The sequence below is a fragment of the Monodelphis domestica genome, chromosome 2 (genome assembly GCF_027887165.1).
Source record: "Monodelphis domestica isolate mMonDom1 chromosome 2, mMonDom1.pri, whole genome shotgun sequence".
Lineage (NCBI taxonomy): Eukaryota > Metazoa > Chordata > Mammalia > Didelphimorphia > Didelphidae > Monodelphis > Monodelphis domestica.
The window spans coordinates 293,526,160-293,550,765 of NC_077228.1; the positions used below are offsets into that span (position 1 = coordinate 293,526,160).

Genomic DNA, 24,606 nt, shown 5'->3' on the forward strand with positions numbered 1-24,606 from the left:
TCAAAGTCCATAAATTACGAACAGTTCTGGCTAGTATATGAAATCAATGAAACCAGAAGTCCCCCTTACCTCCCAAAGCAAAACCGGTCTTGCCTGGATCCAGTAGTAATCCAATGATGTTAAATTTCACACTGATATGAAATATGAGAATCTTATTGATTATTTAGATCAGATCTTTCTATCCTCTGTAAACACCCCCAATCAAGTCTGATTCTAAATTCAGTTCTCTTTCCACTCTCCTATGGCTGCCTTCTGAGAAAATATCTTTGACTTATTTATGCCATATATGTCGCCAGAAACAGATGTCTCACAATGGATAGATGAATGACTTTTGAGTCAGGAATGCTTATTTTCAAATCTTAGCTGACATACACTGCCTCTTGGCAGTAGAAATAACACTGTATTGGAAATCAGAGAACCTGGTACTTTGGTCTTTCGTAGCTTTGTAACCTTGGTCAAGTCTTTATCCTTTCTGGGTCTCAGTTTTCCAGTTCATATGATATCAAGGTTTAACGAGATGACCTTTAGAGACCCTTTCCACTCCAGCTCTAATCTTATGAATTTAGTCTCTTAGTGGCCTAGGGAAAGCTCTAAAACGAAATTAGGTGTGGTTAAACAGCATCAAAGTTAGGTACTGTTGAACTTTATCAATGGTTGGGAGTTTCTACACTGGAAAGTCCTATAATATTGAAAGCACATACATGTCTGCATTCTTTTCCTCACCTTGTCCCACCAAAAAAATCACCCAAAGATAAGTACCAATCTTGAACAATGTCTTAGATTTAGAAGATTCAATTATCTCTGACATATTTTTCATTTTTCATTAGATGTGGCTTTGAATCCTATCTCTGTCAGTTACTACCTGTATGACCTTGATGAAATTACTTAATTTCTGTGTGCCTCAGTTTCTCCATTTGTAAAATAAAGGGGGTTGGAACCCAGCAGAGGCAGCTAGGTGGCTCACTAAGCCCAGAATCTGGAAGACCTGGGTTCATAGTCATCCTAAAACATTTTCTAGTTGTGTGACCCTGAGTCACTTAACAACTGCTTGCCTCAGTTTCCTCAACTGGGGTAAAATAGGGATAATAGTAACACCTAGGTGTTGCTCTAGGATTGTTGTGAGGATCAAATGGGATGATATATGTAAAGCACTTAGCACAGTGCCTGCTACATAGTACTTAAAAATGCTTATTTCTTCCCCTTAAAATTTAAATCTAAGATCCTTTGATACTATCAGTCTTTCCAATACTAACTGCTAATACAGCAGTTTGGGTAATTGAGTAGATGTCCACAGTGCAGTCAGTATTCACCATCCTTTTTCTTATCCCTTTTGTGACAGAGATTGATTCTGCTTAGGGAGTTCCCTATGCAGTCTTTTCCTCTGGAGAAAGGAATCCTATTTCTTCTGTTAGCAGCTGAAACAGATACACTGAAATTCAATAACAAAGAAGAAAATGCTTAAAAAGATAAGGGAAAAATACCCCATAAAAACAACTTGTGGCAGAAAAAACTGTTGTTTTCCTACTTCCACACTCAATTGAGATGTTTTGGTGGGACTACTGGGGCACTGATTTTGCCAAATGTCATAATTATGTTTTTTCCTCTTGGCTAGTCACAAGCCATTCTTCCTGTTTGAGAGAACAAGAACAATAGCTTATGTTTGTATGGCACAAGTGCTTTACCTATGTGATGTAATTTTTATTCTTATTGAAACTCTGTAAGGTAGATGGTAAAACTATTGTTATCCCCAATTTCTAGATAAGGAAAGGATTTCTGAGAAGTGAAGGGACTCATATGAGGTCTTAAAGCAGATAAGTGGCAGAAACAGGATGACAACTCAAAAATCTGGTTCCAAAGTATACTCTTTGAACTCAGCAGGAAATCACTTCTGTTTTCAGTCTTTGATTGTAGCATCCTATTTAATGAACGAGCCAGTAAGACACTCACATTAAGTGATCAGGAGAAGAAACTGCTAGAATCGGATAGTAAAAATGTGATTTTAGAATACATTTTCTTTGTGGTGTCAATGTAAATTTCAGTGATTCTTTAATGCATGTGATAAAATGAGATAAGTCCTTTTAAGTTTGATAGTTTTTAGTGGTCTGGAGTTTTGGACTCTTCCCTACTACCTCAGGGCTGGCTAAGCATCTTAGATCTCCTCTAAGAAAAAGCCTCAGTTTCCTCCTTTATAAAATGAGGATAATAATTCACTATCTACTTTACAGGATAATTGTGTGGAAAGTACTTTATAATCCTTAAACTACTCTATAAAAGCTTGACACAGAGCAAAAAAGAGGAAACCACAGTTCTTATGTGAGAATGTTCTACTTTCTCTGCCTTGATGCTAAATAGTCCTAGTTCATTTAATGGTTCTTGAAATGCTATCATTTCAAGTTCCCTTTGCAGCCTTTTTTGCCCTACTGGATTCACTTTAGCTTGTCAATATTTGTGTTACCCAGACATAAAAAGATTACTCTAGATATGGTCTGAACAGGACAGAGTGCAAGTAGACCTCTGATATTTTTTCCACTTTGTACACTGCCCTTCTATTAATCCAGATCACAAAAGTCAAAATAAAGGTTAGATTAGATAAAAAGCTAAAAATGACAAGAATGTATATGCTATTACAAAAACTCTGATGTTTGTTTAAAGAAGCTGTTAAATTCTGCGAAATTTTAAATGGGCAAAAATAAAGACATTGTTTCTGTCACGATTTTTTAAGCTGAAGTTTAAGTGACAAAAACAGTTTTCTTAGTCAGATAACAGAAAGAGCTGAGAAACTACACAGGCTGGCAAACACTTATTATCTTGCCAAGAGAAGAAACATGGCAACCAAAGGCAACACTGATTTAAAGTATAAGATTAGGGACAAAAAATGACAGGGGAGAATGAAATAAGTAGTATAACTTTTCAAAACAGCAAAAATAAAAAGTTAAAAAAAGGATCGTGTAGAGATTTGATATTAGATTCAGTTAAGCATAGAAAGGATTGATTGAAGCAACAAGAATAAGAAGAGTAGATTGAAACTTCAATGAAGACAACAACCAGACAAGAAACAGAACAATCTATGAGTACTTTCACAGAGATGTATTTTTTATTGTCAAAGGTAGCTGAACCATGAAGTTTGGTCTTTGTTGCCTGAAAACCTAACATTCCTTGTGAAAGATGGCAATGGCACACAAAAAAAGATGAATTTAGGTATGGCAACTTGACCTGACCAAGAAATCTATGAAACCATTAGAGGAAGAAGCTAATTCATCAAAGTAAGGATGATTCCAAGAAAAAGGAAAAGAGTAGAGATAATTTTTTTATCTTTTATTTTTGAGAAAAGCAATAATCTAAGAGTCATTATTAACTACTGGCTACATGACCACCTTTGCATCTCTATAAAACAATGATGATGATGATGACTGGAGAAAGGTCCTTGATGACAATATGAGAAAGTTAGACTTTTTCTGATAATTGTCTAAAACATCTTTATGACCCCAAGACAAGGAAGCATAGGAACTCTTGAATCCTGTTATGTCTAGTGCTTATTAGTTATAGAAAGAGCATTTGACTCAGTTGAACAAACTGCAGCCTTGAAAACTCTCCTCAAACAAGATATCTCCCACATATATGGAAGGATTACATAAAGCTCAATGAGATGCAGTCATTTAAGTACCTTTCTGAGAACTGATAATGATGTGAGGTTTTAACACATAATTCAATCTATTATTAATGAAAATGTACTGGCCAGAATCTAAACAACAGGATTCCCTTTTTAATGGTAATTTTTCCTGAACATTTCAAGTGATGTATTATAACATTGTACTAATTGCACCAAGCCACAGAACGTTATAAAGAATTCTTAGAGAACCCACAGTAACATAAAACAGATTATCCTAATCATTCATAATGGGGGAAAATGCATTTTTTCCACATTAGGAAATACACCTGGAGAAGTCTACTTTTGAATTACTCCATCAACATATTTCTTGGAAAGGTGCTACTCATGAAAAATGAATTGACAAAGGTATCCTTTAAAACTTAAGGCCCAGAAAATGAAATGTGACAGGAGAACTATGCTGATAGACTTATAAAGGGCCAAGAAGCTTTCTTGCTGTTCCTTTTCCAGAAATTTCTTTTGTGTTCTTCCTATCTTTAGCCATTCTCTGAAACTACACTGAGTTATTAGCTGTAAATTTAGTTTAACCCATAAGGCTCAGAGGTTCAAGTATAAAGAACAATGACCTAGAGCAATTATGACACAACTTTATAAACTATAGTCAAGGGGAATGGAATAAAATAGAGAAATGAAATGTCAGTCCCTCCCTCCCTCCTCTATCATGCTTTCTCTGCCTTCCCATTCATCATTATGACTATGCAATGTTGCATTTTGTTAAAATCCATAATAGATTTTGCTAATATTATGCTCTTAAATCCAAACATTAAACAAACCACTTTCTGACCCACTCTTTAAACCAGGCTTACTACATATACTCTTGTCATTGCCTCTTTTTGTTGTATTAATCAACATTGCACAGGTGATTAAGAATTGAGATTTTTGTTGTTGAGTCATTTCAGATGTGTTGACTTTTTGTGACCCCATTTGGGGTTTTCTTGGCAAAGAAACTAGAGTAGTTTGTCATTTCCTGAAGGACTGAGGCAATCAGGGTTAAGTGACTTGTCTAAGGTCACACAGCTAGCAAGTGTCTAAGGCTAGACTTGAACTCAGGAAGATGACGCTTCTTACTCCAGGCCTGGCACTCTGTCCACTGTGCCACCTAGCTCCCCAAGAATCAAAATACTCTATACTTTTATTAGAAGATTAGAAAGTTGATTCTTAAGAAAACATGAGAAATGAAACTAAGACTCTTGAATACTGGAACAATGATGGATTATAATTTATTTTTGCCAAGATACAAGAAGGCTTGTTACTACTTAGGTACTGAGATATGGCCATGGAAGCAGTCAAGACTGGTCTTCTGTCTTAATTTGTACCTGACTATAAGCCATATAATGCCCTGGAAAGTCTGACTTCTATGAAATGCAGACAAATGCCAGAAATCATTTAATGACCAACATTGATGTTTATATTGATTTGTTAATCTAGACATTAACTGTTGTTTTGGACTTATTTATAATAGGAGGAATGCTAGCTAACATTTATATAGCCCTATAAGATTTACAAAATGCTTTGGCTTTGTTAACTTATTTTATCTGTACAACCACTCTGTGATGAAGGTGCTATTCTTATCCCTATTTTTACAGATGAGAAGACTGAGGTTTAATTATTAAGTGACTTGCACAGGGTCCACATAACCAGTAAGGGTCTCAGATAGGATTTACTCAGGTCTGTTTTGCACTTTATCTGTTCTTTTGTCTATAAATATACTGTGATCTGAGAACATTCCATTGAGAAAAGTACATATTGCACCCCCAAAAGTACACAGATGTACCAATTTTCATTCCATAATTCATGTTTGCCTCCCCCATTTCCCCTCATCTACTGATTACTGAATTAGAATGGTGCCAATAAAAGCTAATTAAACCAGGAAGCTTCCCAAGGCACATATAGAGAGTGCCAAAAAGCTTCCATCATACAAGGACACTGTGATTCCTTCTTGGCATTTTGGAGTAACAACAACTCTGTCAAATTATTATCACCTCTAATTAGCACACCTGTCAAGGCAATCTTCTTTGCCTAAGACATAATATCTCACCCAGAGGCGTGAAATTCTACCATTTTGAATGCCAAGGAAGATCCCAGGATTTGAAGTCTTAACATTTGAATTCCAGTGACCAGACTGAGTAGAATAACTGATTATTTACTAAAAATATCTTGCCATTAAACATACATACCATTAAAATTATGACTAATGTGGTACATTGTGTTATGCTATTCAGCACTCTGAAGAACATGTTTTGGCTTAATTTTTTTTTGTTTTGGGGACATGCTGGAGATCCATGGTTTGTCTGAATCCTGGACTGTTCCAGAAGGCATGGAAGCTTGAGTGACGGATAGAGTATCTCCTTTAGCATCCATGTCTGCTACTGAGTGTAGAATTTAGGTAGCATTGTGGATAGGGATCAGTTCTGAAGTGTGGTCATAGGAAATTAGCATCAGTATACTCAGATAGATGTCCCTAGAAACATGGTAGACCTTAGAGCTGGAAAGGAGCTTATAGATTCTCATGCTTAAGCCCTTAATTTAATAGAGGAGGGTGATGAGATCATTTCAAAGGGGAGGCAGTATTCAATATTATCCTAGACCTAGATCATTTTAAAGAGTAGAGGAAAGAATTCTGGATAGGTTTTCTTGGTAACTGGATTCTAGACTGGACTCTTACTAAATCCATCACAGACTTGACAGACTTTGGACTATTTCATTCAACTATATAGACCTCAGTTTCTTCATTTGTAAAGTGAGAAAGATTTGGTGTAATGATTGCACTATGTCTGAGACCAGATTTGAAATGAGGACCTCCAGACTCCTGGCCTACCTGTCTCTCTCTAAGCCACTTAACTGTCCCCTGAATTGTGTTGTTTTCTGAGAAAGGCTATCCCTACTCATATGTTTGCTAGATGATCACAGATTTGATAGGTTGTTGGAGATTATCAAGTAGCTTCTCCTCTTTAGAGAAAAAGAAAAGAAAAAAGGATATTGCAAACCAAGAGGAGAAGTGACTTGACAGCTGAGAATAAGTTGTAACTTAATGCAAATGTGGGCTTTAAGCTCAGGCCTTTTAATTCCAAAAAGAGTGCTCTTTTTACCACATCATACTGCCTGAGAAATAAGTTTCTAGAATATATTATCCTGCCAAAATTTCACCCATTCACATACAAGCCTTGAATATGCTATTTGGCATGTAGGTTTTAATTTCTGCTATCCATTCAACTCCAGACCACTCAACCTCCATTGAATAATATCAAAATTCAATCAATTCAAAGCAAAAATCATAGAAATGGCCCAAACTAAACTTTGTGAAACACAGAAAGAGAAGAACCCTCCAAACCACAGAGATATTGCCTAAAGTGGGAGTACAATATGAGATTGAATAGAAGTTTTAAGTATTAAGATTGAATAAAAAGGGGAATGATGGCAACTAGACTAATCTAAAAGCAATCCTCTCAGAGTTGGGAATCGTGACAAGTCATAAAAATAAAGATGGTTGGCCATCTGCAGAGACCATTGAGACAAACAAAGAATGGAAAACATGAGTTCAATGTATTACCTGTTTTGATGAGCAAACTGTTCCCCCTAACTACTTTTACCATCAAATATTGATTTGTCAGAAAAACAAATAAAAATATAGATTTAGAAATAGAAAGCTAGTACATTCTGAATCTTTGAAACCAATGAAACCAATTGTAAATTGAGCTATATTTTGATTTATCAAATTAAATTTGTATGGATTTGGGGGTCAGATCTGTCATTATATCAATGTAGCGAACTACTGCTAGTACAGTGACATCCTCCTTCAATATCCAGCATAATTTATTTGTAACAAGTCTTCCAGAGTTATTTGGATCACAAAGAAGTTAAGAGACTTCCTCATGTTCACATTGCTATTACGTGTCCTAAGGCAGGGCTTAAACCCAGGTTTCTGAGCCAGATCAGAGAGACTAGACCTCCCATTTACTATAGCATGTTTCTTAGCAAAATCTTCACTTAGAGCAGTAAAAAATAAAATCTGAGCCTTTACAATTCTGTTTTTAGCTTCATTGAGGAGTACTGTCCTGAAGAATTTCACTTAATATACTTCATAGAAAGGTTATATCTGAAAATAAGAAATTATCAGGACTATAATGTGCCTTTGATTGATGTCTAAAATTCTTCTTGGGATTGAGTGTAAAAGAAAGGGGAAAAGAGAAGGAAGAGAATGAGGAGGAGGGAGAAAGCATTTTCTTTTTCTTACCTAAGCTTGGTGGCCCTGCTAGCCCAAGTGTGCCTCAACAAATAGTGGCTTGCTAAATGATCGAACTGAATTGAAAATGAAAACTTGAGAGAAAGAAATTGAAGCTTATTTTATACTTTAAAAGACATATTTTAAGTTGCTTTGTCACAAAGGTATTGGAGAAAATTTTTTCTAATAATAGTTCAACTTATATAAATCTTATGGTATCTTGTATTTAAAACCTTTTTTAAGTATCTTGAAGACTTGCTACTTTTCAGAGTCAGACCTAGACCAATCAAGTGAGTATTTGCCCAAGAAAGATATATGTAGAACAGCTAGATGGTACAGTGGGTAGAGAGCATGGAGTCAGGAAGACCTAGGATCAGATCTGGTCTCAGACACTGCCTAGCTGTGTGACTCTGGGCAAGTTACTTAACCCTGTTTGCCTTAGTTTCCTCACCTGTAAAATGAACTGGAGAAGAAAATGACAAGCCACTACCATATCTTTGCCAAGAATGCAACTGAAAATGACTGAACAACAACAAAAGATATACATAAAAAGGAAGACAATAACCTCTTTTTTTAAAAAAACCCTTACCTTCCATCTTGGAATCAACACTGTGTAACTGGCTCCAAGACAAAAGAGTGGTAAGGGCTAGGCACTGGGGGTTAAGTGACTTGCCCAGGGTCACACAGCTAGGCAGTGTCTGAGGCCAGATTTGAACCTAGGACCTCCCGTTTCTAGGCCTGACTCTCAATCCACTGAGCCACCCAGATGCCCCCAAAATAACTTCTTTAGACAATAATTTGGCATTTGAAAATCCCTTTCCCCCTTCCCATTCTTTTCTCCTCACTATATTTTAGGGAAATGGTAGCTTTCAGCAATAAGTTATGGAGGAATATTTTGGAGGAATAGAGAAAGTGTATTTGGATGTCTTTACTAAACAGGCTTTGGCAATGAGCAAATGTACTTCTTGGACTCCAAAACACATAGAATAAGGAAAATTAATGGAGGGGAAAGGCAGATCCTTACAGGAGAAAAGCATCATAGAATGAGTTAGCAAGAGTTTCCAAGAACCCAAACAGTGGGAATTTTAGGTTCATCAAAATAAACCTTATTTGGTTGCAAAAGCAATGTAATTTTAAAATGCTGAAACCTAACCTACTCATCATAAAATCTTGCATAAATGGAATCATCTTTCTTAATGGAAACATTAAATCATAACTAAGAGGAGGTATGCTTTTCTTAACATAAATATAGGTTATCTTTTTACTCTCTTCACCCCTGTTAAGGACAAGAAGCAGCTAAAATATGGGCAATCTTTCCATTTATTCTCAACTTTTCAATGAATGAGTTTCTAGAATTTCAAAGTATCAAAAAATACATTTTTTCCCTTAATGAGTAGGTAGTTCTTAAAAATACTTGTATATTAGAACTTGTAGATCAACCAAGAACAAGAAAAATCCTAGTAGAGTTCTTAACTCTTTGTGTGTGTGTGTGTGTGTGAGATCAAGTTCTCTGAAAATCTAGTGAAGCCAATAGACTTTATTTTTAGAACAATATTTTAAAAAACATAAAATAAAATACATACAATTAAAAAGAAAACAGGTTAGTGAAAGGAAAGATGTATTTGTTTTCCAATACAAGTTCATGCATCCAATGTAACCTATCCATCCAGGTTAAGAGCTCTGTCCTTATTAGATCATAAAAAAATAAGATTAGATCATAAAAAAATATCAGAGAACATTGACCTGCTGACTTCCTTCCCTCTCCAAGTTAGGCAAGTTATATGAGAAGGAAGTGTGATATAGAAAAACAAACACTATGTCTGCAGTGAGGTGAATGCTAGCAAAGGTTTACATTATGACTCCCTTTCCATAACTACATGACCTGGGATGAGTCTCCTTCGCTCTCTGAGCCACAGTGTCTTTATTTTTTAAATGTGGGCATTGTATTGAAGGATCATCAAAATCACAGTCAAAGTTGGAAGAGACTTTAGAAGTTCTATAATCCTACCACTTCATTTTATAGATAAATTAACTGAAGCCCAGAGTAGGGAAATGATTTGTCCAAGATGATATAGGTAATAATTATCTCTAAAGTCCCTTCTAATTCTAAAATCCTATGACATAGGTAGTTCAGGAATAAACATAGCATTCTGATCATTTCCTAGAGGTGGACGTGCATTTTCTATGAACATATGGTCGCTACGCACTTTGTGAGATAATACTAGTGTGCAGACAATATTATAATTGCCTCAAACATGTTTTACGCTGATGGACATCACACTTGATGCATTTGTGGGCCTGGATGTCTATGCCTGTGTATTCTTTTTAAATTTCAAATCATCTGAAGTTATGAAACAATATTAATGGGATATTTTTTGTCTGTGAGACAATGACAAATAATATTGCTTTGAAATATTGCCATTAAAAAATCAAATGCAGCATGCCATTTTCTTTTTAAATGCCCCTCTGAGGTAGCTGGAGGAGATCTCTGCCTTTTTAAGGCAGTGACAGATTTCCTATGTGTTATTTCAGAGCATAGAAAGCCTATTGCTGACAATTACATACAAATAACAGGAAAAGGCAATAAAGCCATTGCTTAAATCACTAGGACTTTGGAAGATTAATAATGAGTTTAGTACCTTAAAAAAATCTGTATTTAGTAGTTCTACCCCAACATTTTATTAAAAAAAATAAAACAAATTTTCTAGTGTTCTAGCCCGATTTTGACCTGATTCTGCAATTATCCCTTTAAAACAATTCTAGTATATTATACTGGTATAATCAGTGAAGGAGAAGCCCTATCTATCTTTCTAACTGAACTTCTCTATCTCTGTGGAATGCTTTATTTGCAACAGGATTAATCACAAGTAACAAATGAGGCTCTTTTTTTCTGTTCAGAGAACTATCTTATACTAGATAACTTGAAGGCTCACTTACATCATAGAGAAGAATGCTAAGGTCAAGAATCAAAGTTGATTAATGTATATAGCACCAGAGAACATCGGACTTATACCACTGTTCACTTGTCTTTTGTCATTGGAAGACTTTCTTTGTTATTCCTAGAAAATAAACCAATGAGTTCTTCCTAAGTGTTCCTCTGAAGCTGTTCATATCCAGTTTAATAATCCATTGGTTTCCCAGAGGCTTTGTGTGCAAGAACCCTGGGAGTGATGAAGTCACCCTAGGAAATCTTTCAGTGCTTAAATAGAGGACACCACATAAGTTTTAGAAGGGAGGAGACCACTTTGTCATCTACTAGACACAGTTGATGATAGTCTTTTAAGTTATAGTCTGAGAGTCAAGAGAACATTAAAAACAAATCACTTCTCATATTGCCCATGCAAGAATGTGATTATGACAGAAATCACCTAGATTTAAATCCTAGGTTTCCAAGATGTGATGTGCTCAACTGTGGTAAAGTTAATTTTTCTGTAAGTCCCAGTTTTAAGACATGAAAATTAACATAAGTGTTATTATCTTTGGGAAGAAAATCAGCTCAGAAACTTTCAAATGCAAATGTAACAGAAGCTCTAATTCTTACATAATTTTTCATTGTCATTTTACTCTCAATTTTTTGTCTTCATGTTTCCAATTCATGGCACAGAGTAGGTACTTAGTAAATGGTTATTAATTGATGCCTGGTTAACAAAAATAGCTATTCTCAAAGGGCAATCTTAATTTGGGACACGATTGCCATTTCTTTTGCCTAAGATCTAGAGGAAAAAAAAAAGATATTTCTATTCAAACTACTAGAACTGCCCTGATAGGTTAAAAAATGGTTATTGAATGATTTTTTTTTTTGCTTATACTACTCTTTGTTCGCAAAATTCTTTTTTTTACCAGAACTGAAATGATTTTAAGAGGTATGAAAAGGAAGAATAAAACAAAACAAAATAAACCTCCATTTTGTTAGGAAGCCAGAGGCATGTTCTTATAATTTAAGAAGAGATTGGAATAATGAGATTATAGATTTCGTTTCACATATGTGGAAATTGCCTTATCAGAATAACTCTCCAAGCATAATTCAAGACAATATTTTCTAATTTCCTTCTAGAGCAGGTTCCCAAAGACAGCATGTTTACAAAGACATTTTTAGTAAATGACAATGGCCACTCTGTGTGTTTGTGCGTGTGTGTGTGTGTGTGTGTGTGTGTGTGTGTGTGTGTGTGTGTGTGTACATGCACACAACCAGCAAGCATCCTGTCTGAAAGAGACCAGATTCGGAATCTGACAACAGAGGTAGTCTTCAAATAAGCTGATGTTTTTTACAATGATTATTTCCCATCATTAAGGAACTAATCATGTTGAGGCACCCCTCTGGCCATGCCCTGGTTTGTCTGCAGTCCAGACAACTATAGAATCTTGATCTCTCCTCATAGACCCCACTGTTCTCTTAGTCACATTTCCAGAGCACCTAAAAATATCCCCCCCCCCAAATAACTCAAGGATCCATGGTTTCATGGCAATTTGTGTCACTAGAGAGAATAATCACGTTCATAAAATAAGTTATCTTATACTGTCTTATACTTATACGTATATGATTCCAGAGGCCCTTTTCCCCTCTTTTTGTCTTAAAACTATGGAGTCTATTATTTCATATCTAGAATTGGCTCATAGGCATACTGATTCTGATATAAAGATGGATCTTTGGCTTCCTCCAGTATGAAGCTATTTTTAATTGAGATATTGCCTTTGTTGTAACTATTTTGAAGGCAAGTACAAGCACAAACACCAACTTTTTTGTCAGTGTTCAGTCCACTGAGCTCACTTGCAGAACTCTACTGGGGGAGAATTGCCTTAGATTGTTGATATGGTGGGTCTGGTGGTGTTTTCCTTGTTCAGATTCAAGAAGGATGGCTTGAAATCAATAGATATTCAGAACTAATGAGTTTTGAATCAATCTCCTTATGTTTGCAGTTCCTTCTTTGGTGACTCAGGGAGAGAAACAGACATGTGTTTGATGGAGCTGATGGGCTTCCAAAGGACTTTGGAACAATTGACCACTTTTGATGGAGAGTATGGGGACACCAAGCATCTGGATACCTTCATTTCATAGGGTAATATTTGACTCTCAACTTCAGAGTGTTATTTCCTAAGTTCATCTTTTTATTACAGACATGGCACAAAAAATGCCTCACTTGCTCTGGCTCATCACAGAATCTGTCAGAAGTCCCAAGAGGCCATATTCAAGTCTGAGAAAAACCCCAAGAATACTGTAGGGTAGTCATTCCCTAACTAATTGACCATAGACAGGTTGAGACTCAAAATCAATTTATGGGACCCATAAAAGCTGGCCTCCCATTGATGTGAACTTGTGAGTATAGAGAAAGACAGTATAAATGGGGATCCTAGAAAAATGGGAGAAAAATAAATGAAACTGAGGAAAAACTGATTCAGATAATTTTTTTGATATATAGAGATGAGACTGGACCTATGGTTTTATTGACAGTGAAATTCTTGATAAAGAACCTCTTTTGCCCAATAAAAATGGATACTTTCTCTATACTTTATACACCTAGAGAATTGCCTTTGGGCACTAAGAAATTTAAGTGACTTGCCCACGGTCATATAGCCATTATGTTTTAAAGGCAGATGTTAAACCCAGGTTTTCTAAGTTTTAGGGTTATTAATCTGTCTACACTGCCATATTAACTCTCTATTTCACATTTTAAATAACTAAAAATATCTATATATCATAGTTTCCCATAGATCCTTTCCCTCCAATGGAACACCGTTTGGGAGTAGTAGTAGTCATAATCTATCATTGGGTAACATAAAGGGTAGTCCTTTTTCTTTTTCTAGAGAATATTAGAGAGTCAAGGTACTTGGGACAAGAATCTTGATGCAATATAATGATTGAGTGATATGAGTATTAAAAAGGTATAAATAACCCTGAAAAAGTGACTTGTAAAATCTGTGCAGTATCAGTAGTAATACATGCATAGTGTCGTGCATTCACAACTATTTTGGTCGTAAAAATCATGTTGATGTACTTAGTTTACTTACAGTTTATAAAAATAACACCTAGGAGTAGTTTTGAATGGCAAAGGTTAATCTCTAGCTCTAAGCATAAGCATTAGAGGAATAGATTATTATGGGAAAGTGCAATGGGTAATTACAAAATGGACAGAGCTTCCACTGTAGCCTCCTGAATTTGGTGTGCAAGAATGGCTATACAGATTGACTTTGACAACCCTATTAGAGTAACCTAGGAGCATCACTAGTTACAATTGATTCTATTATCTACCACACAAGTTACTACCTGGGTTTTGAGGACAAAAATGAGTTAGGCAAGGGAATGGACAATAGGGTCTTGCTGATGTATAACAAAAAGTACTGACCTTTCCTTCTTTTTAGGCAGCCCATAGACAATTTTCAAGGAGCTTATGGGAGAGTAAAATTAACCATTCTTTAAGAAACAAACACTAATTTGGTATGTCTTAGTGAGTGCTAAAGGAAGATAAAATTGATAAAAATCTAGCAATTTTCATACATATTCACTAAATAATTGCTTAAAATAAATTATTTTTTCTAATTAAATGGAAGAAAATAACTTGAAGTCCAAAGCATACTTTTTAAGTGGTAAAACTCACTGGGTATTTCCCCAATGAGATAGCAATAACCATGGGAACAAAATCATAACTCATACAAGTTAATTCCCAGAGAATTTCTTTTTTTCTTCTTCACTGAATTTTATCCCATGTCTTGTGAATTAAAAACAAATAGCAAACTATAAACTCTTACTTTCAGATAACAAACTGAAAACTCTGAGAACCATGTCTTCCTGGATTAACTGGAACATACCACATTTGTAGACTAGGAAGAGAATTTCCCTGTTAGTTTCTTCTTCTCCCATAGGATGACTGACGACATATTGGCATCACATAAAGTTATTAGCACGAACAGAATTTGTCAGACAAGGAGAAGTAAATGGAGTACAGTCCTGAGAAGACAAGGAGACATCCATGCAAGCTACTGAAAGTGGCAAAATGAAAGGAGCTGACTCAAAATTATATTGTCATGTTTTAGAATCCTTTTAAGTATCCAGAAAGTAGGTCATTTCATAAATCCCAATTTCCTAAAGGAGATAGAAAATAATTGGTCAGATCCTCCTGATGCTTAAGTTTCTTCCTAGGACTGAGTAAGACACACAGGGAGCTGTCTTAACTCTCCAAGCAAGTGATGCTATTTCTATAAATTATTGCTGCAGTGTGTGCTAAGGGGCCCCACTTTGCTCTGGAAAAGCTAATGTACCTCCCAAAGTGCCATTCTGGTTGTGACTTAAGCAACGGAAGAGGATCAGGCAGAGTTCTGGGGTTGTAAAATTATGGAAGGATACTCTAGAAGTAGACTATTACTGTCTTTTATTCCTCTTTTGAATAGAGGACTATTATGACAACTGCTCTGCTGAATTTGGCTGGATTGGAAACTAGACCCTGAATGGAGATAGTCATTGATATGCTTTACTCCTTAGATTACTAGTCTTCTTTGCATATAGAATTTCTGCTGAAATTTGTGGTGGAAGCCACATGAATGGTGATCCAAGGAAGCAGATAGATTGTCCAAAGAGAGAGGTTGGATATTTAATATCTTTTCATGGCAAACCACTCCAGTCTTTGCCAATAAAACCCCCAAATGGGGTCACAGAGTTGGACTCAACTGAAATGACTCGACAATAAGAGCTCAGCAGTTATCTCCCAGCTTCTACAAATAAGCCAGAAAAATGGGAGATGATTTTGGAAATGTTAGTCAGTCCACTATTAATGGCCTCTTTCCTCTCAAATCAGGGATACTGATGGAAATTCTTCAGGAGCTTGCATTTCAGATCCGCAACTATGATGTGTAGGCTCTGTCTGTACCAGACACAACCTCCTACAGTCATAGTTCTTAATGAGGCCTCAAGTATCTTTGACATGAATCCACAGATGCGATGAATGACATAACCCTACCCATAAATACTATTTTTTCTAAATCTTGACATATAATCTATACCTGTACAGCCATGATCTGGAAGACATTGCTCATTTATTATAAACTGGATATACCCAAGGAAGGATGTAGCAAACTCCCTTAATTAAACAATTTTTGCTTGGCATTCCTTCTTCCCCTCCCTCATTTAACAGATACATATTTATTTTGGAGAATGTTCTCTTTCCACTTTAAATCCAGAGAAACCATTCCAGCTCATAGATTGGCATTCTTGTTTGCTTTTGTTTGGTGCATCGTGTGTTCAACTTCCTTTAAAAAGGTTTCACTAGGATAGAGATCTACTGAAATAGTCTCCATGGCTCTCCTCTTGGTTTTTAGCTGCACGTGCCAATGAAAATATATAGATGCAAAAGCAGCTAGATACAACAACCTTCTTCCATGCAAGAAAAGGGAAGTGTTGTAGAATGTCACATGAGATTGGAGTTTGCTCATTCCTGCCTAAAACTGAAATCATTTTGCTGCTGGGAGTATGGCAAAAGGCATCTTCTAGTAATTCTTGTTATTGGAGGTGCAGAGCTAACCCAAGGAAGCACAAAGCAGACTCAGTTCTGTCTGCTAGCAAGGAGATCAGCTGTACACCTTTAACCAAAAATGCTTCTCCACTACATGGAATCTCCCAGAAAGAGTTGGCAAAAGTCATGGTTATTTACTGCCTGAGGAGATCTGTGATCCCTTAAGGAAGTAAGTAGCCCCTCTGAGACACAATTTACAGGTAACAAAGACAATGCTATTGTAGGAAGCTACAAGATGGTACTAGAATAGGTATAGTGATCATTATCATACTGATTGTGACCTGGTTTAATTTCACATTCACGTTGATGCAAGGTGCGTACTAGAATTAACAGGGATTAGAATATTTTATGCTAAGATTTAGTTAGCAAGCTCATAATGAGTGGAGAAGATCCATTTTACTCTATTTCATTTCATGTATTGCCCTGTTTTCTCTCTCTTTGCCTACATTCATTATCTATATTCCATAGCATAACAACTTTACCATCCAGATAATGAGGACGTCTTAATTGTGGTACACATACATTCACACACATACATACACACATAGAAATATGTTATGGTCCATATGTGCAAATCTGCCTATTTTTAGATTTTATTCCTCTTTTCAAATAGGCAGATCACCCTGCCCAGATGGAAGAAACCATTTAAAGACCATTAAAAACCATTAAGACTATTAGCTCTGCTTTGGGATAAGTAAAATAACAAGATCTCTGACTAAGAGGGTACTGATTATATCTGGCATCAGAAGACATTTGATGTAAGGATTCAGAGACTGATTGCCTCACAAATCCTTTCTAATGCATTTGTTGGTTTGTTTATTCTGCTTATCACAAGTCAGAGGTAACTTAGCATATTGTTGATAATTCCCCTTCAAAGTATATTGACCTCTCAGCTGATTTTACATGGCCCTAGCTGGTTTTCTGTATTTGGGCAGAGCCAAAGTGGACAGTTACAGAAATGACCAGCAAGTCTGCAAATGGGCACTTTCTTCCACATGGATCACAATATATATTAAATACAAATACATGTATATGTATATATCACATATATACATATAAACATATATATATATACACATAGACAGAAAATGAATTGGGAAGTCCTTTGGTTTAGACTTGTTTAAATATCTACTTCCCAAGTGCATAGGTTTCCTTGGACCAATCTGTTCAGAAAACAAATATGAAAAGTGCCACGGCAAATTTGAGAATTCTTTCATTTCCCACCCCCTTGCCTTTTGTATGCTCTTCCCCCCACCACAAATACTTCTAACTTTTTTCACTTCAAAAATAACTTTGACCTTCCATCTTAATATATGACTAGTTCACAGATTCCCTTGCAAAGCCTCACGATTTCTTCAAGAAACCAGTCTGTAGGGAAGACTAAAGTTCGAAACAGAACTTTTTCTGGAAAAACAAAACAAAACAACAACAAAAAAACCTCAACTATTACTTCCCCCCTTCCCAGAAAAAGCTGGCACTTTGATGTGTGTGAATAATCCACTCTGAATCTGGCTTGCCTTGTGACATTTGGCCAGCCCAAGCAGTTGCGGTCTGAGCTTTCCTGCATCTTTGTGCGACATTTGGAGGAAAAAAAACGTAATTCAGTTTGTCTAAGCCTCTCAGACAGTTGTGACGTGATCAGGATTCTCTTGGATTTCTATGCACTCGATCTCCTCCCGCTCCTTTCGTTTAGCACGTTTCTTTTTCTTGTGGTGCTTTTTGGAGGGGGGAAAGAAAGTTAGGAAAACAGGTAAGATAACAAAACAGTGCAGAAGCGTGCAACTCCCGGTGAGCAGCAAGCATTTGAACAGTGTGAAGGTCAAGTTCGAAGGCACAAACAGGAGGGGGACCAACCCAATAAGAAAAGAAGTAACATTTTGCAAAATGGCTGTCCCATGCTCTTGCAGGGAGCTTTTGATACACTGAGTTCGGGTGTGCTCAGTTGCTAATACAAATGTGTAAAGCAGGGGTGCACAGTGATCAATGGAAAAATTTAAAGTGTAGATAAGGCACAAGATAGAAATGCAATCCATGTCTACGTTCCATAGCGTCATCAAGCCCAGAACGCCCAACTCTATTGAGGTGACACTGAGAATTAGCCAGAAGTTTCCCAGAGGGTGGATCACTAAGAAGAAAGTTAAAATTAACATCAGAAGGACCCCAAAGCCAGCGATCAGAACAGGCATGGTGACAGACAAGCCATAGTGATCCATGAAAACAAAAGAAGGATTGAACACAATGAACCGAATGCTCTTGGCAAGAGACAGGGGTCTCAGTTTATCTAGTACTTCTATTACTTCCTTCTGCTTGTCTCTGCTAGTCCTGGCCACCAGATACAAGCGAGAAGCAATGATATTGCTTTCATCTCCTGCCTTGGAGAAAATGATATCGTTCCGGAAGTGCTGGTACTCTGGCTTTTTTAAAAAGGAATTTTGCAGGACGCTGATGAAGTCACTTTTGTTACTTGCACTGATGTTGCTGACTTTCAGGAACTGGTAATACTGTTCAACCCACGACACAGCGGTGAAGCCACTGCAAAGTCTCCTTAAGTCTTCCTGGACCGTGCCGTTCCAGTACTCAAGGGGTTCATATACATAAAATCCAATCACTGGACTGTAATTGCTGAAGTATTCTTGCTGTAGGATGGCGTAGGAGACACTGGGGGAATCACTGGCAAGCAGGCTGATGATGTTGGCGCCATCGCTGATCTGCAAACAGCCCATAAAGGAAAAGGAAGCGTAGATGAGATAGAGGATAACGACAAATGGTTTCACATAGATATTTGTGATCCATTCATTGTAATGTTCCCGGAGAAAATGCTGAATGAAGTGGTTCTGGTAGGGGTTGGTCTCATGATGAGAAGTCTGTTGATGCCCATCACTCATCACCGTCTGGAACCAGACTGGCTTGCGATCTAGGTATTCCGCAGAAGGAATTTTGCAGCAAAAGATACTGTGGTAACGGTTCTGTTCTAGTTGGCCGGCAAAGACTAGGCAGGAGCCAAAGAAAGAGAAAATGTAGAAGTAGTTCAATAGGATGGAGACACACATATTCTGACAGAAGACCTTCACAGCCTCAATGTTGGTGAAAGGGCTGGCACCCATACCAAACGTAATGAAGTACAAGGAACTGGTCATGGTATAGGTGACCATCACATCAGAATAGGCATCAGCAACCCTGTCTTTGAAGGGCAGGTTCTCTCTGGTTCTCCTCCATCCTGATAGAAGCTCAAATACTCCTTTTGTTCCATGACCTATAAATAACAATACAGAATAAATGAATACAAATTCTTATTCTGCACTTCAATGGTTCTCAAACTTTTCTTGTTCACTGCAGGGTATTATAATTCTTTGCCAAGAAGACTCCAGACACACTGACAGTTAAAGATGGCAACATTATATAGGAGTGGTGGAAAGCTTGAGCATGCAGATTCATTACAAGCAATAATTCTGTACAATTAATGGAAGACTCACATATACTCATGTGTTTGAAGGTATAAGTTCCATGCAATTCATGGGAGGCACCTGCAGTGCACACATAAGAATAAAAATAATAGCTAATATTCACATAGCGCTTTAAGATTTGTAAAGTACCTTACAAATAATATCTCATTTTGTCCTAACAACTATCTTAGAATGTAGATTATACCTTGACTCTAAGTTCCAAACACTGTGGAGTATATCTAGTGCACTATTCTGGGATTCCCTTTTGAGAATCCTGATATAATTCAAGGGAATTCTAGGTGGGTTGGTGATGCTCATCACTGAGTTTAGGGTTGAAGGTAGGATTAGCTTTGAGCTTCAGAGTTCATTACTCTTAAAAATCCTGTATAACTGGGATACAATTTTTTTTTTCTGACAAAAGTCTCTCAAATTTGATCTACCAAGGCAAGGCAAGTTCTACATTGAATCGAGCAAATTCTGAATTTGTGAACCTATAGAGTACAATAATATTCTTATCTGTACTATACAGTATTTAGTCCCATAAAGTGGTTTTTTCCTCTCCATATATTTTGTCTACCTAAATTAGGTATTATGTTTATTAAAGAAAGAAATCACTATCATATTCCTTTGCATTACTTATAGTACTTAAAACAATGTTGTTTAAGGTGCATAATAACTTTGCTATAATAAATTAATACTTATAAAGAATTTTCTTAAAACCACCTCAGTGAGTGCATAATTCCAAGTATTATAGATTCCCATTTTACTCATAACAAAATTGAGGCCAAGAGACATTTCCATCAGGATTCTGAGGTGAAAAACATAGGAATTTTCTCCAATTGCATATATTGACTTAGGAGGACACTGATGTCCAAAGGGGAGAAAAAAAAAGTCTTAGAGGAGTTGGGGAACTGAGATTTCCTTGTCAAGTACTCTTCCTACTCTAATGCCTAAAGGCACCTAGCTCTTAAATTAGAACTAGGATTTAAACTCTTTAACTTCTGGTTCTTCCCTCTTGCCACCATATAAGGTTTCCTCCTTCAATTTATCTTTTCAGTTGGGATTATATGAAGAATCAAACATATCAACTCAAGTTGCTTCATTTAGGAAATTGTTCGGTGATTTGAAACAGTTCAAAAAAAAAAAATAAATGCAGAAGTTAGAGAGACAGGCAGTAAGCAATTCAGATAGGGATCATGTTTAGAAGCAGCTGTGGGCTCAGTGACTAAGAGCCCTGGGCTTGGAGTCAGCAAGATGTGAATTCAAATCTGAACTCAGATACTTCCTAGCTGTATAACCTTGAGCAAGCAATTTAACCTCTGCATGCCCAAGAGCCAGCTAGGTGACATAATGGGTGGAATGCTGGGCCTAGTATCAGGAAGACTTGCATTCAAATCCAGTCTTAGATACTTCCTAGGTGTGTGACCCAGGGCACACACACTTAACCTCTGATTGTATGACAAAAGGATCCACTGGAGAAGGAAATGGCAAACTACTCTCCTGTCTCTTGTGGATACTGTGGTCCATGGGGTCACAAAGAGTTGGGCATGATTGAATGACTGAACAACAAAGAATAAGTAGGAATTTGTTTTTAGGGCTCCGATGAAAGAATATATGTCTATATATACATGTTATATATACACCCAATATGTGTATAGATACAGTGTGTATACACACACACACACACACACACACACACACACACACACAAAGTGCATGCAAGAAACCAAAGCAGTACCATTCTGGAAAAAAGGGTTTCTTTTCTATAATGTAGGGATTGGAAAGGAAGGCTTTTAGAATTCTACAGTTGATGGACAGGAGCTGGAGTGAGTTTGGGCAACAAGGGATTATGAGAGAGAACTGTTGACTGGGGAGGATTCTGGAGAGCCCTAGGGCCTTTGGAGCTAGGACTGAAAGTGGATTGGTTCAGTTCTGAGTGGCTGAAGGGATTCTTAAAGTCACAAGAGAAGACCCAGATTTCCTACCTTTAATTCCTGAAGCTGTATTCTCCAAAGAAATTCATTCTACTGTTTCCTCCACCTGCTACCAAGATCCTGAGAAGGCACTGTAAAGTACTCACACAAAACCTGAGCCCAGCCCTCTTGATTCTTCTTGGTCTCTCTTAGCCTTCCCTGAACTAATTTAAGATTTAGTTTTAGGATATATTACCTTAGAGATCATAAAGAAAGCAGTCAGTTGGGAAAGGGGCTGAGACGTTTGTGGGCTCAGGTACCAGCCTCTTGATCCAGCTGCTGTGAGTTTAACTTGACAGGGCAACCTCCTCCCATTTTCCTTTAATCCTATTTTACCCCATCTCTTCAACAAACCCTTAGTTATGAGTCAGATTTGGGTTTGGTCTATCTCTATAACAGGAAGGGTACTAGGTAATTTGGACTCAAAGCTTGAGCCCACACCTTTCTGTGGCAAGACCAGACTAGGTCTGTCACACAGTCTCCATTGAGGAAGGTAGATTAGAAACCTTTATCAGAAGGTTCTTACAGGGGAACTGACATCTCTTCCCCTTAGCTTTTGCTCCTATAGGAACTCAAGGGATATAGTCTGTTAAATACCCCTTGAGAAAGGAGAGAGAGAAAGTCATCTTTCTTTCTCTCTGAAACTCTCTCTCTGAAACTTTCTCTCAAACTTCTGCTCCAGTTCACCCTGGGGAGGAAGAGATCCTGCCATCTTCTCTCCATCAATTGGGTTTACCCTAACCTCCATATTCCCCGATCACTTGGTAATTTTAACTTCTCTATTGGTATAAACCAGCCAATCCCCTTTCATTATAAAAGAAGGAAGCCTCCTTTTTTACAATAGTTTTATTACTTTCCTCTTACTGAGAACATGATGTTTATAGCTTTTTGTTATATACTGCTTTGATAGAATCTTAGAATATTAAAGATGAAAAAAAATTCAGAGTTTATAGTCTAATTTCTGAATTTTATAAAGGAAAAAAAAATCCTGAGGCTCACAGAAAAAGCAAGTAGCCCAAGGGCAAATGTGTAGTAGAAGAGCACAGAGAAGAGCCAGATGTCTTGATTCCTAGGCAGTGCTTTTTACACTACAGTGTTGATAGGTATATCTCAGGAATGAAAGGCTGGCAATAAACTTGGATATTTTCCCCTTCAATCTGACTAGTTTAACACATGTAAATTATACATATAATTGCATTCCACTTTTATAAACTAATAGAGTATTTGACAGAATGCATTATCATAGTTTGGCCTCAGGGACATTCAAGGCTCACACAGTTTAGAAGATGCCCTCTTAGAGAACTTAATGGGCAAAGCAGGACATTTACCAGACATATCTCTTATGTTTGGGGGGGGGAGGATACTTGATAGTGCAATTGGGATGGAGATAAATTATAAGCAGAATGCAAATGTGATTGGTAGAAAGTTTTTTCATATTAAGTATATTAGTTGATCATATTGGAATTGAGGCTATGATGCTGGGATTCCTAGGAAGACTACTGTTAAAAGTACTGTTTTGATTATGGTACATGTCATATGTATGATTGTTATATTAAAGTAAAGATAGTTGAAGTTAATGGATGTCCCTAGAAAGAGGATAGTTCTTATGGCATTTATGGCAATAGCATTAGCATATTCCTCTAGAAAGAATATAGTGAAAGGTCCTGTGGTGTATTTGACATTAAAACCTGATATGAGCTCTGGCTCTCTGTTAGCTCAAATGGAGCTCAGTTTGTTTTGGCTAATGTGGAAATATATCATATTATAGATAGGGGTCATATTGAGGTAATTACTCATGTTATCTTGGGTAATTGTCAGATTTTTTAGATGAGCTTCAGTTACCAATTCAGTTACCAAGACAAAATTCAATACATTTAGAAGACGAAGGACTATTTGAGAAGTGAAAACTTTCCTTGAAGTGGTCTGAAACTAAGATATGCATTACTGAATGACAGTAGCAGGCTGTTGGACAAAGACCCAGCACAAAAACCAGTGGTTCCTAAAAATACATTTTCCTGGAATTTTGAAAACATAATCAAGATTTTGAACAGAAAAGGAAAATGAAGAAATAAACTATGTATAAGTATGGTACCAATGGAAATAATTCTATAATCTGATGACATGGATTCAAATTGAACATTAAGTATGCTTAATGTTTGTATGACCCTGAAAAATATTTTAGCTCCGATGAACCTTAGTTTCCTCATCTGTAGGATGGTGAAGGTTATATGGCTGGAGTTGAAATGGATATGAGATAAAATAGCATTGTGGGGGTAGAACTGACAAGATTTAACAAATGAAATCATATGAGGGGTGGGGGAAAGTGATGAATTGGAGATGACTGAGTTTGCGAACATGAGGGATTAGAAATAGAATAATACTCTTAACAGAAATTGGTGTTTGAAATAAGAGTAAGTATTTTGAGAAATATAATGAGTTCAGATGTAAACACATTGAGTTTGAGATATAATAGCAAGGCCAACTCATTTTTAAGAGCTGCAATGCTTTCTATAATATCTATTCTCTGTAGATTCCTGATTCCTTTTTAGACTATACATAAGTATAATGTTATTCTTTTTAGACTTATATATCTTTGAATATCATTTTGCCTTACTCTAAAGGATGTAAATACACCAACACTATTTGCATATATGCTCAATACACATATTTATATTAATATAGTAAAACATTTTTAGTGGATTAGAAATATATGCCTTCTCCTCTATTTAATCTAGGCTAGCATTTCACATGTACAATATAAAGGTAGGGACATGGTGGTGGGGGTACCATAATTATCTCT

General features: G+C 36.7%; 1 protein-coding gene across 3 annotated transcripts in view; it reads right to left on the reverse strand.

The window, feature by feature from the left end:
• Positions 1 to 9,410: 9,410 nt before the first annotated feature.
• Positions 9,411 to 24,606, reverse strand: part of PTCHD4 (patched domain containing 4) — a 355,118-nt gene continuing 339,922 nt past the window's right edge. For all 3 annotated transcript variants that reach the window (XM_007484054.2, XM_007484055.2, XM_001369221.3), the window contains one exon: positions 9,411 to 19,643. In XM_007484054.2, the coding sequence (XP_007484116.1) occupies positions 18,010 to 19,643 (1,634 nt within the window). In that variant the 3' untranslated portion in view covers positions 9,411 to 18,009. The remainder of the gene's footprint in view (positions 19,644 to 24,606) is intronic.